Here is a 16,428-nt window from a genome sequence, read left to right on the forward strand (position 1 = left end):
TTGCAAATATGCAGCGACTGCTGCAAGGTGCAAGCTAATAGATGTGTAAGCTAGCCCAGATCATTGTAGATGCAGAAGGTAACACAATGTTTTGAACGGATGCATCTAAAGGATTAATTTTGTTATCACAATAGATAACAACCCTCTTCCACTTTGCTGCATAACAAGTTCCGGTAGTAGGCTTTTTTGCTTCTCTTAAGATATGCATAGTGTCTGGTGGCAGATTTAAATATCCAAACTGTATGATTTCAGGAGCCAAATCGCTAAATTGAGCTCAATTGGGTTTGGGTGCCTGATTTCTCCATGGCTGTGTGTGAGCAGGCTGGAGTTGAGATGCAGCTTTTGATGTGGAACAACTGATCGTTCGAACAGTGTGGTGAACCAAGGCTAGCGAGCCCATGTGGGGGCTACTAGAATCAGTGAGAGAGATGTTTGCCTGAGCTTTCGAACAAGAAATGGAAGGAGTGAGCGAGGAGGAAAAGCGTAGGCAAATATCCTTGACCAATTCATTCACTGGACATTGCCCTTGGAGAAAGGGTGTGGGAACTTGGAGGCGAAGTTTGGGCGTTTTGCGTTGTCCCATGTGGAGAACAGATCTATTTGTGGAAAACCCCATTCTCCCAAATATGGAACGAGAACTTAGGAATGAAGTTTCCGCTTGTGTATTTGCTGCCTCATTCTGCTGAGGAGGCCGGCAATCTGATTGTTCACCCCTGGGAGGTGTTCTGACAGACTATGATCTCTGTGATGGACTGCCCAACTCCAAATGGTCGAAGAGACACGTGACAGTTGGAGTGTGACCAAGACAACTTTGACTATGAGGCGAGATTGAAAAGCTTTGAGCGCTAGAAGTACTGCTAGAAGCTCTAGAAAGTTTATGTGTAGATGTTTGTGCTTGGTGTCCCAGAGACCCTGGATTGTCTAATCTTGGAGATGGGCACCCCAACCTAATAGAGATGCATCTGCTGTTAGCACAATCTGAGGAATAGGGTCAATGAAGGGCCGACCTTTTGATACATTTTGTGGATGCCACCACTGCAGAGAGCGATGGGTGTGGCTGTCTACCAACACTAGATCTGTCAATTGACCTTGTGATTGCTTCCACTGACGTGCCAGGCATTCTTGTAGGGGACGCATGTGTAGTTTTATATGAGGCACTGTTGGTATGCATGACGCTATCATCCCTAGCAATTGCATGAAGGTTCTGGCTGGTAATTTTTGGTTGACCTGAAACTGAAGTAACAGAGCCTGAATATTGTGAATTCTGGCTGTATTGTGAGAGGCTAGAGCTTTTTGATTGTCGAGAGTGGCTCCCAATAAGACTGTCTGTGAAGGCTGCAGGTGAGACTTCGAAGCGTTTACCATGAAGCCCAATTGGTGGACTAAGTCTAGCGTGACCTGAGTGTGTTGTAGACACTTTTGGTGTGTGCTGGCTTTGATGAGCCAGTCATCTAGGTACAGGAAGGTGTGGATCTGTTGCCTTCTGAGTTGAGCTGCCACTACTGCTAGACATTTGGTGAACACTCTTAAGGCAGTAGTTACTCTGAATGGAAGTACTTTGAACTGGGTTTGCCTGCTATCACAAATCAGAGGAATTTTCGATGAGCTGGATGTATGGGAATGTCAAAGTATGCGTCTTTTAAGTCCAGTGTGGACATAAAATCGCTTTGCTGTAAACGCGGAAGCACCTGTTGAAGTGTTACCATATGAAAATGTTCTGAGAGTATGTACTGCTTTAACACACAGATCTAGAATGAGTCTTAAGGAGCCGTCCTTTTTGGGAATTTGGAAATATAGAGAATAAACCTCTCAACCTTGCTAGTGTAACAGAACTGCGTCTATGGCTCCTTTCTGTAAAAGGGATTGCACCTCTTGAATGAGTAACTGTAAGTGTTCGGACGACAGTTTGTGGGTGCGAGGTGGAATGTTTGGAGTATTGGTGGTGAGCTCCAGGCAATAATCATGACGGATAACGTCGATCACCCATTTGTCGGTTATTATGGATTGCAAAATGGGGAGAAACTGTTGAAGTCTTCCCCCGAAAGGTGTTAGGTGATCAGGGGAAAGTATGGGCAAGTCACTGTTTGTTAGGGGAAGGAGTGTTGCGTGTTGAAACGCCTCTACACCTACCCTTTGGAAATATTTCCTCTGTAAAAATCTCTACAGGGAGAGGATTGGATATAGCTTTTGTAAGTGGAAGCATTTGGATCTGACAATATAGCTTTGGTCCCTCCTCTGTAAAAAGAGCGACAAAAGGAGCCTTTACCTGATGGGGACTGAAGCGCTCCCATGGACTTTGCCACTTTGGTATCTTTTTCATTTTTTCTAGGGATTGGTTGACTGCAAAACCAAACAGGTGTTCCTTGTTAAAAGGGGTGTTTAAAATAGATTGTTGTACCTCCGGTTTAAAACCTGAAATCCTAAGTTAAGTATGCTTTCTGAGGAGAATACTGGTATTTATCTCCCTAACAGCAGTGCCAGCAGCATCTAGGGCGCATCTAATAGAAGAGTGAGAAATATGTTTGCCCTCTTTAACGAACTGTTTTGCTTTGTTTTTGTGTTCTTCTGGGAGATATTGGAGCAGTTGCTCCATCTCATCCCAGTCTGCTCTGTCATACCTAGCTAGCAGGCCTTGTTTATTTGCGATGCACCAGTGATTAGCAGCTTGAGCGGCTACCCGTTAGCCTGAAGCATCTATGAGCCTAGATATTTTTTTATCTTGGAGAGAAGCATCACCAAAAGTTTGTGAATTAGCTCCTTTTTAAAGCGTTGGGTACTACAAGCGAGTCAAGAGGCAGCTGCCCTTTAATAAAGATAGGATTAGATGGTAACGGTTTGTATTTTGTATCGACAATAGGAGTCCGAATGCGTGCTCACACTGGGTCTTTGAAAATATCATTTGCATGCCTCATCATGCCTTTAAGCATAGGGAGTGTGTGACTAGACCTGTGTGTAGCCCATAGTATCTAAGATAAAAAAGTCCTCTTCTAACGACTCTTTATGTAACTCCACTCCATGATACTCTGCTGCTCTAGCAGTGAGTTCCTGGTAAGCCACATTATCATCAGGGGGGAGGGCTTTAGAGGATAAATGTCTGGGTCGGTCAATGAAGGGTCAAAGGTGAAATCCTTCCATGAGTTTAAAGGCAAATGAATATCTTCCTCATCAATATCTCCCTCTTCAGGTTGTGAAAGTGGAGACCCCAGAGTCGAAATGTGTAAAGAATCTAAATGTGGAGAAGACGGTGGAAAAGGAGGTGATGGTGGAGCTGGCTAAACAGGGCTGGTAGCCACATCTTTCTTCTTCTTTAAAGGAATCTTAAAAGTCCTCAGAAGGAAGCTTGCATTTAACTGTTGATGTAGTATGAATATGTCCGGATGGATATAAATGTTCTTTTGTTTGGGAACCAGCTTGGGATGAACAATGTCCAAATTAGAGTTAGAAGGTTCAGAACTAATGTTTTTTGATTTCGGCACTGAAGGATTCGATGACAGGATGGACTTTCTTTTAGGAGGGGATGATTACGGTTCCGAAACAAGCTTTCCTTAAGGAATGAAGGATTTCGGCTCCGAACCGGATTTGGGATTCGAACTGGAAGGTTTTGTACCTGAAGAAGATTAGGGTTGACTCAGTCCCGAGCCGGCAGGCTTGACTTACTGTTTGGGTACCGAGCCAGAGGTGGGGCGTCAGAAACATCGTCTCGGTGCCGACCTTGGCCAGAAGGCAGAGGTGGTGCTGAAACCTTATGAATTTTGGGTAAAGCTTAAGTGGCAAGAGGTCATCGGTACTCACGGCACCCTGTCCCAGAGGCACCTCTTCAGACTCCAAGTCTATCTCAAGTTCCAAATCGGACTCTGGATTCGAGATGGCCTCTTCTCCTGCCGCTTCGACATCCTCGTGCTCAGATTCTTCACCGAAGATATCTGGAGTGTGTTGAATATTCTGCTGTTGATTCAGAAAAGGGGGTGGTGATGAACAGAGTGCCTGAGTTAAGCAGACCACTCTTACCCAGTCCAAAGATCAGGGCTTGATCCATCACCGTTTTTTAGCTCACTGCACCATCCCAGCTCAGAACTTGGCTATATGCAAATTAGTCTGTTCCTGTCCCAGTGCATGATGGGAACAGGGCAAACCAAACTACCAAGCCAATTCTTATACTGGGAAGCTGTAGCATTTCACAACGTCGAGCCCATCGAGCCTGAAGTGTCTTTTTGGATCGAAACGCTTTACAAGCGTTGCAGTAGTCTTCTTTGTGCTACAGGGACAAACACAAGTTACACACTTTATGTGAATCGGTGCAAAGGTACTTAGCGTAGCACCTAGGGCAGAATTTAAACTGAGTCCGTTCCATCGTCAGAAGACCCGACCGACGTGGTCAGGCCTGAAGGCCGCCCATGAACTTTTCGATCGAAAATCAAGGATTCATTGACCGAAGCAATGGCGGAGAAGTAGGAAATGCGTACAAAACAATATCGTCAAGGGTAGAGTGGATTGCGCACCGAGGGGAACCGAAGAACAGTTTTGAACCGGAACGCAGCAATAAACGTCCGAACCTGATGGCGGAAAAAAACAATTTAACAATGGAGTCGATGCCCATGCGTACTATCACCCAAAGGGGGAGTCACCCTACCACCTTGTGACTCGAAATTCTTCTTAGAAGAAAAACAACTTGCAAACATCCGGACCCAACACTAGATGGCAGGAGTATGCAAAGCATGTGTGTCTACAGCACACATGCTTCGAACATTGTGTTCCTAACCCTGTAAGCATCTGTTCATACATAGTAGATTCACATGCTCTCTGTAGTCCTGTCAACTGGTGCTGGGCTCTGATATTACAACAACTGAGGTACTGATTATGAGTTGGGTTGTTTTATGCTCAGCGGGTGAGAGGTGAAAGTGGATCTAGAGTAAGACTTCAGTGATGTGTTGAGTACATTGTCAGTTGTTAAAGAAGTAAAATGTGAGAAAAGTAAAACATGCAACATCATTTTCAGCTTAAGGGTTGAAGGGTAGACACATGAATATATCAATCAATCATGTCACTTGTAAAGCGCACTACTTACCCGTGAGGGTCTCAAGGCGCTGGGGTAGTGGCGTGCTGCTACTGCTCGAAGAGCCAGGTCTTGAGTTGTCTTCTGAAGGCCAGCAGGTCTTGGGTCTGCCGTAGGTGGGTGGGGAGGGTGTTCCAGGTCTTGGTGGCGAGGTGGGAGAAGGATCTGCCGCCGGCAGTTGTTCTTTGGATGGGGGACTTCAGCGCGAGCGAGGCTGGCGGGTGTAGAAGCTGAGTCGTCTGTTGAGGTATGCTGGTCCGGTGTTGTGGAGTGCTTTGTGTGCGTGGATGAGGCGCTTGAAGGTTATCCTCTTGTTGACGGAGAGCCAGTGCAGGTCTCTCAGGTGGGGCGTGATGTGGCTGCGGCGGGGGATGTTGAGGATCCGACGTGCAGAGGCGTTCTGGATGCGTTGAAGCCATCTCAGGAGTATGGCCGAAGTTCCTGCGTAGAGGGCATTTCCGTAGTCCAGCCTGCTGGTGACGAGGGCCTGGGTGACCGTTCTTCTCGTTTCGACTTGTAGATCCTGAAGCACTACATACTACGAACAGATGCTTCCAGACTAAGCAACATTTTTCGTTCTTAGCATTTGGGGCTGTGGATATACATGCTCTGCATTAACTGTAAAGCAGTTTCCTCCCACGCCGTGACTATAGGGCAAATGATAAAGAGCAAATGATGAAGGGCAAATGATGAAGGGCAAATGATGAAGGGCAAATGATGAAGGGCATATGATGAAGATGAAAAGGTTTGGCCAACCATAGTCTGTTGACAAGTTTCCTGAAAGCAAACATCCCTGACTAGTTCCTGCATAGTGCATTGCCATGAACTGTTGTTATCTGGATCTGAAGCTTCAAATTGCGTGTTTTCCAGGGTGGTGCGGTCAATGGCTGGAGTTCCACACTGTTGGAAGCACCTGTTCAGGACTTGAGAGTTGAGTTTCCACTTATCCCTTGTTGATGTGTCCTACTGCACAAGTTACTTACCTTTGGTAATGATATATCTGTAAGAAACATAAGTTAGTTCAAATCCTTACCTTAGAATAACCTCCAGGCGTCAGACTGGATCCGGAAAGTTTTTATCAGCAGTACCCCTGCGCGTCGGTAGGCGTAGTCTGCGGCTCCGCGTCCGTCGTGATAGCCGGGATGACGGTGAAATACCGCGCCGGGAAGAGCGTATCCGTAGTCATTTTTTGACTAACCTTTGGACTTTTTTGGTGTATCTTTTTCTAATCGACTCCTGGTGCAGGTAGGGATGCCCGGTTTCAAGCAGTGTGACGCCTGTCATCGACTGATGTCGGTTACCGACCCCCACCTGCGGTGTCTCTACTGTTTAGGGGCCGACCACGACGACAAGTCGTGCCCAGACTGCCGGGCCCCGACATCGAAGGCTAGGCGGGAGCGCCAAGGAATCTAACTAACGTGTTTCTTTCAGATTAACAGGTATGCAAAATCATTGTCCACCCTGGCAGGTTTTCTGGTAAAAGGTGGACCTTGTTGTGGACTGCCAAGTGCCAGGTCTCCAGGGCTAATGCAGGCAGCTGGGAGTACCAAGACGTCCTCCATTCCCCTGCTTTTGTATGCAATAAATGGCAGTCATGTCGTCTGCCGTTACAAGGACCATTTTACCATGAACAAGTTTGTAAAAGAATTTGAGGGCAAGGCGAAAGGCAAGCAGTTCTAGGTAGCTGATGCTTCGAAATCTGTTGATATGTGGAAGTGGGTCCAAGAAAGACCTTCGGAGCAACAAGCAGTTGATGATCCACCATTGCTGACAGTGCTGCTTGCCAGATCTCATCAACACTAGATCTTTCTAAAGACCCTCCATTTGTGACCAATGCCTAGCAAGACACTGCATGAGTAAATACATGTGTAATCTGGCTTGCAGCACAAATATATAGGATGCCATCATACTCAAGAGCTTCATGACAGCTCTTACCGATGGGGGATGAGTGAACTGAAAAAGACAGCAGCTGCTGAAATGCTATCACCCTCTGCTGGATGGGATAAGCTTTCCCTGTGGCAGCGTTTAACATTGAGCCCAGGAAGGGCTGGATATGCTGTGGTTGGTGTTTGGAGTTCTTTGCGTTTATGGTGCACATGAAGCTATGAGGTAGGTTTACAGCTGTTTGAGTGCTTTTTACTGGCATTGCTGTCCCTTTTGGTGTGTGGGCATGAGCTGAAATGTGCCTATCAGGAGAAACGCTTGAACCTCTTCCTCAAGGAGAGTGAGGTGGCCTTGGCCGAGAAAGTGGCAACGCTATGGTAAGTTTGGGAGTGAAATGAAATTCCAGGCAGTAGCCCTGCTGAACTACTGCCAAAACCCATTGGTCTGAGGTTTAGTTCCTCCCAGTGATGGTGGATATCCTTTAGGCGACCCCAAGCAGGTGTTGTAGGTAGGAAGAATGGGCGAGCCAGGGTTTGAAAGCTGAAGCACCTTGTCCGAGCTGCCTTTAGTCCTGCCCTAGCTATTATTACCTCGATCCCAATCCAATCCCTTGTGTATTCTCGGCCTGCTATTGGTACTAGTATGTTTGTGCCTGTCCAGTGGGTGCAGTCTTGGGCACACCCACGAAAGGTGCTCCTCGAAGTGAAAGACTGCAGTGCACCGAATGACTTTGCAAAATCTGTGCCCTTTTTATAAAAATCTTTTCCAACATTTCACCCACTTGGGGCCACCAGAAATGTCCTTCATTGAATAGGATGTTGGGGTGGTGTTGTAGGACTGCTGGCTTGAACCCAGACATGTAGCTATGCATAGCAGTAGAACAGTATACTAGTGTTAACACTGCGGAAGGCGGTGTACAGAGCAGAGTGCAAAGTCCCAACGCCACCATCTCCTCCCAGTGAAAGCAGACTGGTGTTGACAAGAAACAATCCGACCAAGTTGGTGCTCCAACCACCACGTGCTAGTCCGCAGCGGTGTACCGCTTATTCTCCTTGTTCAGCGGAGGAAGGGACAGCCGATGGCTTGAACTGAGGCATGATTCCTTGTTGTATGCACCATTAGAGAGTTTGTGGCACCCATCCATGGATGTAAAAATGGATTGCTCTGAGAAACTTTGAACTTCTTGAATTGTTGCATGACTACCTTTGGCTTGACAGGGTCTTTGAAATTCTGAGGAACTGAACAGTATGTTCTGTCTTGGAGAGGTTCTCAACTAACATGTATCCTCCTCCTGTAAGATATGCATGTTGACTTTATCGTGCCTGGCCAGCCTCTGAATGACTGTTTTATATGCAGTGGTTTCATCCATCGAGAAACGTTTAGCTAGGTGTGTCTCCAGATCTGTGTCGTCCATAGGGTCAACTTTAGAATTGTCAGACGGATCGTCTCTAATCCCTGCCCCAATAGCTGGTTGTAAGGGTCTACCTCTTCGTAAGGGCTGCATGGGTCAGAGGATGACTGCAATAACCTATCTGGAAATTCTGTTAGTAGTGGAGGGTGAGAGGAGTATGGGCGTAGTGATGGTGGTAATTGCCTGGATGTGGGAGGTAGGGGTGGAGGGCTTGAATCTCGCTCTGTACATCTTGGGCACCAAATCTTTTGGTGCATCGAAGGGAGCTCCTTCTCGAAGTACAGCCTCAGCTCCTAGGAACCTGCAGCAGAGTGACTGATGGCTGTCATGGAGGGGGTGTGGATGCAGATTAGCAGAATTCTTTCCAGTATCTGGGTAAAATAAGAGTTATTTTTGCCTGCCTTGGAGATCCCCCGCACAGTCTTTCCAGGAAGGGTGCCTAAGATTTCTCTGTAGAGAACTTGGTGTCGATTTCAACTCTGAAGTAGAAAGTTTGGTGCCTTTCGATCAAGATGGGGTGTAGGGAGGGGGGAAAATCAATGACTGTTGTGGCTCAATGTCCTTCTGCTCTTCAATGGGAACTTGCTTGGCTCCAAAGTCTCTGCTCGCTACAGACCTGAGCCAGAGGGCAGTAGGGAGCTGGGAGTTACTTTCTGCCACGCTGGAGCTTTACGCCAGATTCCAAAGGGAGCAGTGCACTGCCACAGCATGGGGCCACTTAAAGGAGCGGGCTTTTATCACTTGGCGTTGCTACTCTGGAGAAATACTCATCTCTTGGTGTCTTCCTGATTCGGGCCCTGTCTGTTTAAGTGCCAAGGATACCCAGCCTTGTTGTTCTTCCTTAGAAGCACTGGACGACAAGGTTTCGAAGTTGGACAATGGTTGACGTGCCTCTTCCCCCTCGACTGTGAAACAGTAAAGGTATCGGATCCTACATCTGACCAACCCGGATCTCAACAATAGGAAAAACAGAACAAGGTGCCTCTTCCCCCTCGAAGCACAGAGGGTCTAGTATGCCGAAAATGTTGGAGTATGGAAAAGAATGGTGCTGCATTTTGAGATACATCCAACACCATTCCCTTTGGGACCTTAAGGTCTTCTTACAGCAAAAGTTGAGGCAGAAACCACAGGAGATCTTGCGGTCGCAGGAGATAGAAAGGTTGAAAACTATATAATGGTCTGCCAATGGGTATATTATATTTCACCTTGGATAAAACTGGAAGGATGTGTGTTCCATCACCCCCTTGCTCTATACATTCTCCTGGGTAAGCAAAGTGAAGATGGAAGTGGATTCCACCGAAAAAACGAAAGCGACTAAGTCAAGGGGAAGTAGTCACTGTCGGTGGAGATCGAGCAGTGTAACCACGGGAAAAGTGCCAACCAGGCTGTGATGGTTATCGGAGTCATCAGTTTCAAAGAGTGGAGCAATCAGGCTTGCAAAAGCAGCCAGGATTGCACCAGTCACCGAACTCCCTGGTGAGTAAAACAAAAAAAAGATTCTATTGTGCCCATGAGCATTGGTGGACTAAGGAGGAGTGACACATCCCAAAATTCAAAACCTCTTTGAAGAAATACAAGTTGTAATGTTTCATCCGGACACTTGATGTCAAGAGAATGCATGTATACCTTCAGCCACCCATGCTGCATAAAATATATTTATTTTTTCAGTTTCTGCCATACCAACTTCTACACTTCAACGTGGGCTCAACTGTAAACAAACTATTTTGGTCAATGGTGGTTGACTAGCAGTAAACTCACTGGGAAAAGAGGATTACAAGTCCACCACAACTGTTTACTAGGACATACACCTAAGAAACAAGATAAAATAACCAGGACAGTTGTTACAATGTTTGTTTTAGACAAAAGAGGAATCACAGGTCAGGAGTATCAATTAAAACAATATAACTGGATCAATGTACAAATTACCTCAACAAATTAGTGGCATCTAGCCGTAAAACAAAAGAGCCACATTCGCACAACTGTGGAAATTCTGATTGGACTGGCTTCTTAACCAATCTGCTGAGACACCTATAAGTAACCAATAAAGGCTACAAGGTTCATTAGAAAGAGATGCAAGACAAGCTGCAGATGTATTGGAGACATGGATGCTGGACCATTGGGACGGCTATTGGGAAATCACAGTGAAACACACAAATGCTGTGGCCCAACCTGGTATAGATGAGCCTTCACTTTTGGGACAGTCTGCTCACCCTGGGTGCATACTATTGAGAGCCTGGGCGGGTGGGGGAAATGTTCAATCGTTGAGAATGTACATGACTTGCCTAATACATTTGAAGAAGTCTGTGCATTACTGCAAAAATCACAGATTATATAAATAAAGCTGCAGATGCCTATTTCAAGAATAAGTACCTGTGTTTACACTAACTTGGCTCGCTAGAAGCAAAGCTTTGGTCGATATTAATAGTTAGAAAAACAGTAAAAAAAAAGTAAAAATATAGTTAAAATTAGGCTGGGACTTAAGATAAACAACTATTTGTACATACATGAAAAGCAATTCATGAGAAACAGTTCATTTCATGAAAGCACTTTCCCTTTTTTCTAAGTCATCCATGCACATGTGAGAAGAGTGACTTGTTCTACATTCATAAATGAAGTATTAATACAAGCCATAACTATTCCCTGTCCTCGTAACATATGGAATTTGCCTCTAATTGTACTATTATTCCTTTTCTCACATCAAAGCACCAGGTGCTTGATTCATATAGTTTTTGCACAATTACGTGCACAACAGACAAACAAAAAACATTTGTGCTTAAAACTTCCACGTTCCGAATAATAGCCTTGGGATTAGTGGAATTTTTAAAGTGCTTTTACAATGGTGAAACTTTTTTGATTCAATCGATTTCCTCGATCTTACATTTTGGAATTAGGAGAGCGAAAAGGCCGGTTACAAAGGTTTGAGTCTGCAAAACAGAGTGGGCATTCACAAATATTTTCTGGAAACAAATTGAAACTTACTTCTGCTAACTACATTGTGGAGAAACAAAAACTGCATCATGGAGAAGAGAAAAGCACATTTTACAAGTGCACATTACTACATGATTTTGGGAAACAGGAGGAGTACTTCTGTAAATATGTGACTCATTTCCAAGTCTACTTGTAGGATTTATTGTAAAACCTCAAAAAGCAAGCAATTTACTCCGTATGTAAAGGGAAACCTCAAAGCGAGTTTACCAACGTTGGTTTGGTGACTCTGGCAGGAAGTAAAACACCGCACACCCTTTAGTCCCAAACCTGCCCTGTGAACCTGGGACGTCAAACTCCCTAAGTCTACAACTTCAGAATGCAAATTCATCTTTTAAAGTAAAACAGCAGGACAAAGAGATGAAACACAGATGTCCAGCAGTAAAGTGCTCCACCACAAACCAATCTGATGCAAAACTAAATCCACTCTTAAAAAGTGGCCTCAGTAATAGGCACAAAGATTCTATGGAAGCCAATTTGAAACAAGTTCTAATTCTCAACATTAGTTTTTGTTGAGCTTATATTTGTTTAACGAAGAAAACAATTAGCTCAAATTATTTACTATTCCAGAATGGAGACCAGTTAATTAGCTGAGAATGTTCTTTTCTTTAATGCTTGTACCTTTAACGTCTGGGTCATCGACATGAGGTTCCAGATTTTCAATCATTTCTTCCAACTCTTTCCTAGTAGCCATACTTATGTTTGGAGTATTGGATACAGAAACCTCAGGTGTATTTTCATGACATTCCAACTTGGCCTTTGTCTTTGAGGTCTGAGCTTGAAGGAGTTCTTGATCAAGATCTATTTCGGGAATAGGAGTCCTCCAGAAATGGAAAGAATTGTACAATTCCTGCTCTGAAACAGAGTGGTTCTTTGACCCGGAAAAAAGGGATAGCTTACAGGAATTGGAGCTTTGATTACAACTTTCAAATGTTTCTGTAGAAAACACAGAAGAGCAATGTGATGATATAATAATGTCATCTTTAGTTTCACTTGCTGTTTGACTTGATGTTAAGGGATCTTGTGAAGTATCTGCCAACTGCACAGTGAAATTAACATTAAATTCATTGGAAGGCACTTCCACAGTACTCTCAGCACATGTAATGTCCTCACAAGCATCTTCAACAATGACCTCGGCTGCATATTCAGCTATGTAATTTGAGGAATACTCCAGTAGGACTTCATCATTATCTACATCAATTACATCATGATCATCCTCCAGTGCCACCTCTCCAGCATATTGCGCCAGATCATCCAAGAGATCCACGGCATCCTCCACAAGAACTTCATCTGAATGCTCCGATATTACATTTCTTTCATGCTCCTCTATAACATAACTATGTTGCCCCCTTGCAAAGTAGCTGTGATCTTCTAGTACAACATCACAGTGGTCTGCTGAAACATCACTGTTGAGTGAGAAGAAAATGAAACAGTAATTAATATATGTGAAAACAAAATGGTTATCAAGTTAAAACTATTTAATGACAGTAATGACAGGGGCATGTTTATTCCACTGGGTAAAATAAATGTTCGGTTTTTCTGAATTACAAAATGACACCCAACAGGCCCAACCCTGTCCTTCGTGTTTGGTTACCATGAATATTATCTTATGGTGCTTTAATAGCATTTTTAACCACACTACTGTGCAAATATTAATGAAATGGTACATACAATATTTATAAAGACAAAAAGAATACAAGACAAGATGGGAAAATCCAGGAGAAAGGGGTACAGAAGAATTAAAAAATGTCACGAAGAAACAAGTAGCAGTTGTCATTTAACAGAGCATAAAATATTAAAGTATAGAGGAAAAAAGAAAATGCAGCAATAGACGAAAACTAATATTCTACTATCACAAGAGTGAACGTCTGGAGGATGGAATAGATTTAAATTCTATAGTGGGCTTTGTAGTCCTCATTTCTTAGTACAGACTGAAATGAAAATCTACACTTGCAGCAAAACAGTCAGAGAAATGTGAACTCCAAACAACATTGTGTACAAAGATGGACAGTCACTTGCAAGGATCTTCATCCAAATGTGTTGTAAGGTAATGACAAACAGAGACAGACCAGAGAGACAGACCAGAGAGACAGACCAGAGAGACAGTTTTCTCCATGAACAAAATGAAGGTTGTTCTAGACTCAATACGTTGTTAAGGCCCCAACAAATCAATAGCTAACTTTGACCACGGTTTCTCTGGAAACGAAGTCTGTATATGCGCAGATTGCTGTGTTTTCAACACTTTGTAAGAATTTAAACATATTGGACAATTTTATATAAACTCAATATCACCATGCATGTAAGGTCATCAGAACAATTCCCGAACTTTGTTTAATGGCACTTGTTTTGCCCATGTGACCCAAGTGCGCTATAGAAACAAGTTTGTTTCCAACTCCTGCAGGTGGAACAAAACATCCGCACTTTATCACATTTTCCAAGAACAGCTCATCCCTGACTTTACAAAAAAAAAAAGTTGTTTGAATAATTACCTCTCCAAAGGCTATGCCTTCAGAATATTCTCTAACTTCTTTCAAAGTGTCATCCATAAAAACTGCAGTCAACCATTCATCTTTTGATAATCTTGCCCTACTGTCAACACAACATCTTCAAAAGTAGCCATTACATTCTTCCTGTGACTGTTCATCACTGGAAGCTTGAACTTCACTTGACAACTTAGGTTAACAATCAGCTCTCACATTGTGCGATCCTGGTAAATACATGTGTGTAAACGTTTACCCGCACAATTTGAACAGTAACCTCATCAACCTAGACAATGCTTTGCTCATTCCATGCTTTAAAAAGTCAAGAAATCAAAGGTTTATGGTCAATTTTTAGGTGAAAAGCCTAGCCCCGTATTAACATTTAAAAATGTTCTACTAACCAGGTTCACCCTAATTTCTCTTGTTCTCTAGTGGAATATCTATATTCAGCAACTGACAATGTTCTGAAAGCAAAAGCAATGGAGCGTTCAACACCATCTTTGATTTGACTCAAAACAGCCCCCAGACCGTTGGCACTGCCATCCACAGTAATCACATTCACAGCATTGCATTGTATGCAAACGGGGACAATGGTTTGGATTGAATAATTGCCTCTTTCAAACTACTGAAAGCTGAGGTATGTCTTAAACCCCACTCAAATAGTCTTTTATTTTTTTAGTAATGACCACAAAGAATACACTTTATCAGCAAATCTTTGTACAAACCTAGAATAGTATTTGAATAAACACAAAAATGAGTTCTTGGTCAACAGGAATCTAGGTGTTTCTAATAATTTCTAATAAATCCTTCTTGGGATAAATACCCCCTTTGGTAATTGTGTGTCCCAAATATTCTACTTCCTGAACAAAAAACATGCACTTACCCAAACAAATGGCCATCCCCTTACCCTCTGTGTTTAACACTTCAGAATACGTATACGTACACTTTCGGGCCGCGGACGTGGCAAGAAGCAGGTTCAAATGCGGAGAGTTGCCGGGAGTCTGATTGCCAGGTGTGAAGAATTTTCCCCTGCCACGAGCCCATGGTGTACTGCTCACTAGATGCTATTACACAAATTCCTCACTTACAGGAGGAGAGGCACAAGCAAGTTCCCAGTGCTGTGGATACACATAAGGTCTTATTCCTCTAACTTTCTTCTACCTCAGGTGGTTGTGACGCCTTAGTGTGCTTCACCCACTTGACGTAGTTTGTGTATGGTCCTGATGAAAGCTAAGCCGATTTATGGCTCTTAACAGCAGAAACATGTCGACCTATCTTGTTTTATTTGTAGGACTGGGTGATTCAAACTAATACAATCACCATTTTGTCCGACCTTTCACTTACTTTTAATGGAGTTAGAGCTACCCCCTAATAAAATAAATCTGGGGAGTAGTCCACACTTCTTTTAACTCACTTAATTCACTACTTTCAAAAAAAGAAGCCAATAAAGACAAATGGCAACCGACTATCTTGTGGGTGCCTGAGGGCTCTTTTTCTTTTCCACACTGTGCATGCAATGTTAAACTATATGACTGCTCATGGTTTGAGAAATCTCTCCCTGTGGTGGTAGCAACTGACTATCCCTCTTTTGGTCTTTTCAGTCACTCTTTTGTTGATTTTGATTCACTTTTCAGAATACACCAAAATATCTGCCTGAAACACCACTACACCATCAATATCCCTAAATAGACAAAATATAAATTTCTGGAAAACCGATGCGGCAGATGAGAGACCAAATGGCAGTCTGATGTATCTGAACGCCCCATCAGATGTAATAAATGTAGCAATATGTCTAGACTCACTAGTCAACTCGACTTGATGATAGCCCGCTTTCAGATCAATTGTTAAGTACTTTGCTACTTGTAATTGAGCAAACAACTCCTGTACCTTGGGCATAAGATGCCAATTAACCAAAATGTGCTTATTAAATGACCTAAAGTCAACGCATAGTCTAAGTTCACCATTTTTTTAACCAAAACAAAAGGACACACATTTTCCTTAACATTTGAGATAATTTATTGTGATCCGATTTTGGTACAGGTCACAATGTGTGTTTTGTAGGAACAGCATCTTTTTTCAAATGCATACAATAAGAACAATTTTTCACTTTTCCGAGTTCTTTTCTAAATATACTAATGCTTTTCTAGAGTACTTTCCAAGCTGTTTTCCCCATTCAATACACGTTGTACTCTCATCATTTCCTCTGCCGAACATACCTGCAGTTTAGCATTGGGATTAAGTGTAATATCAAACTACCCTTGATGTCTCCAAACCAATATGTGCAGTCCGTCAATTGTTACATGCACTTTGTCAATAGTGGTGTATTGTTTGAAACTTATTTCAGTCATAAAATAGCCAATCATGTTAATCTCTTTTCCACCAAATCCAAACACTCTACATCCGTGTGTTCTAAACTTTTATTTTGCCAATTCTTATGAAGAAATGAATGGGAAATTATGGTATATGGAGGAGGGGGGGAAATCAGCCATTACTGTTATTATCCTGCCAGCAATATTAATTTCACACATAGGTGATACATATGGTTCTGTGTCCACATCGTCGCTCGTTACCTTATTGCTGACAACCTTGTGAACTTTCTTAACCTCAATACTACA

At 43.3% G+C, this 16,428-nt stretch overlaps 1 protein-coding gene across 5 annotated transcripts in view; it reads right to left on the bottom strand.

The window, feature by feature from the left end:
- PPP4R1 (protein phosphatase 4 regulatory subunit 1) overlaps positions 1-16,428 on the bottom strand; it is a 689,584-nt gene that overhangs the window by 238,386 nt on the left and 434,770 nt on the right. For all 5 annotated transcript variants that reach the window (XM_078688139.1, XM_078688143.1, XM_078688140.1 and 2 more), the window contains exon 11: positions 11,955-12,739. In XM_078688139.1, the coding sequence (XP_078544265.1) occupies positions 11,955-12,739 (785 nt within the window). The remainder of the gene's footprint in view (positions 1-11,954; positions 12,740-16,428) is intronic.

The sequence above is a fragment of the Lissotriton helveticus genome, chromosome 4_1 (genome assembly GCF_964261635.1).
Source record: "Lissotriton helveticus chromosome 4_1, aLisHel1.1, whole genome shotgun sequence".
Classification (NCBI taxonomy): Eukaryota; Metazoa; Chordata; class Amphibia; order Caudata; family Salamandridae; genus Lissotriton; species Lissotriton helveticus.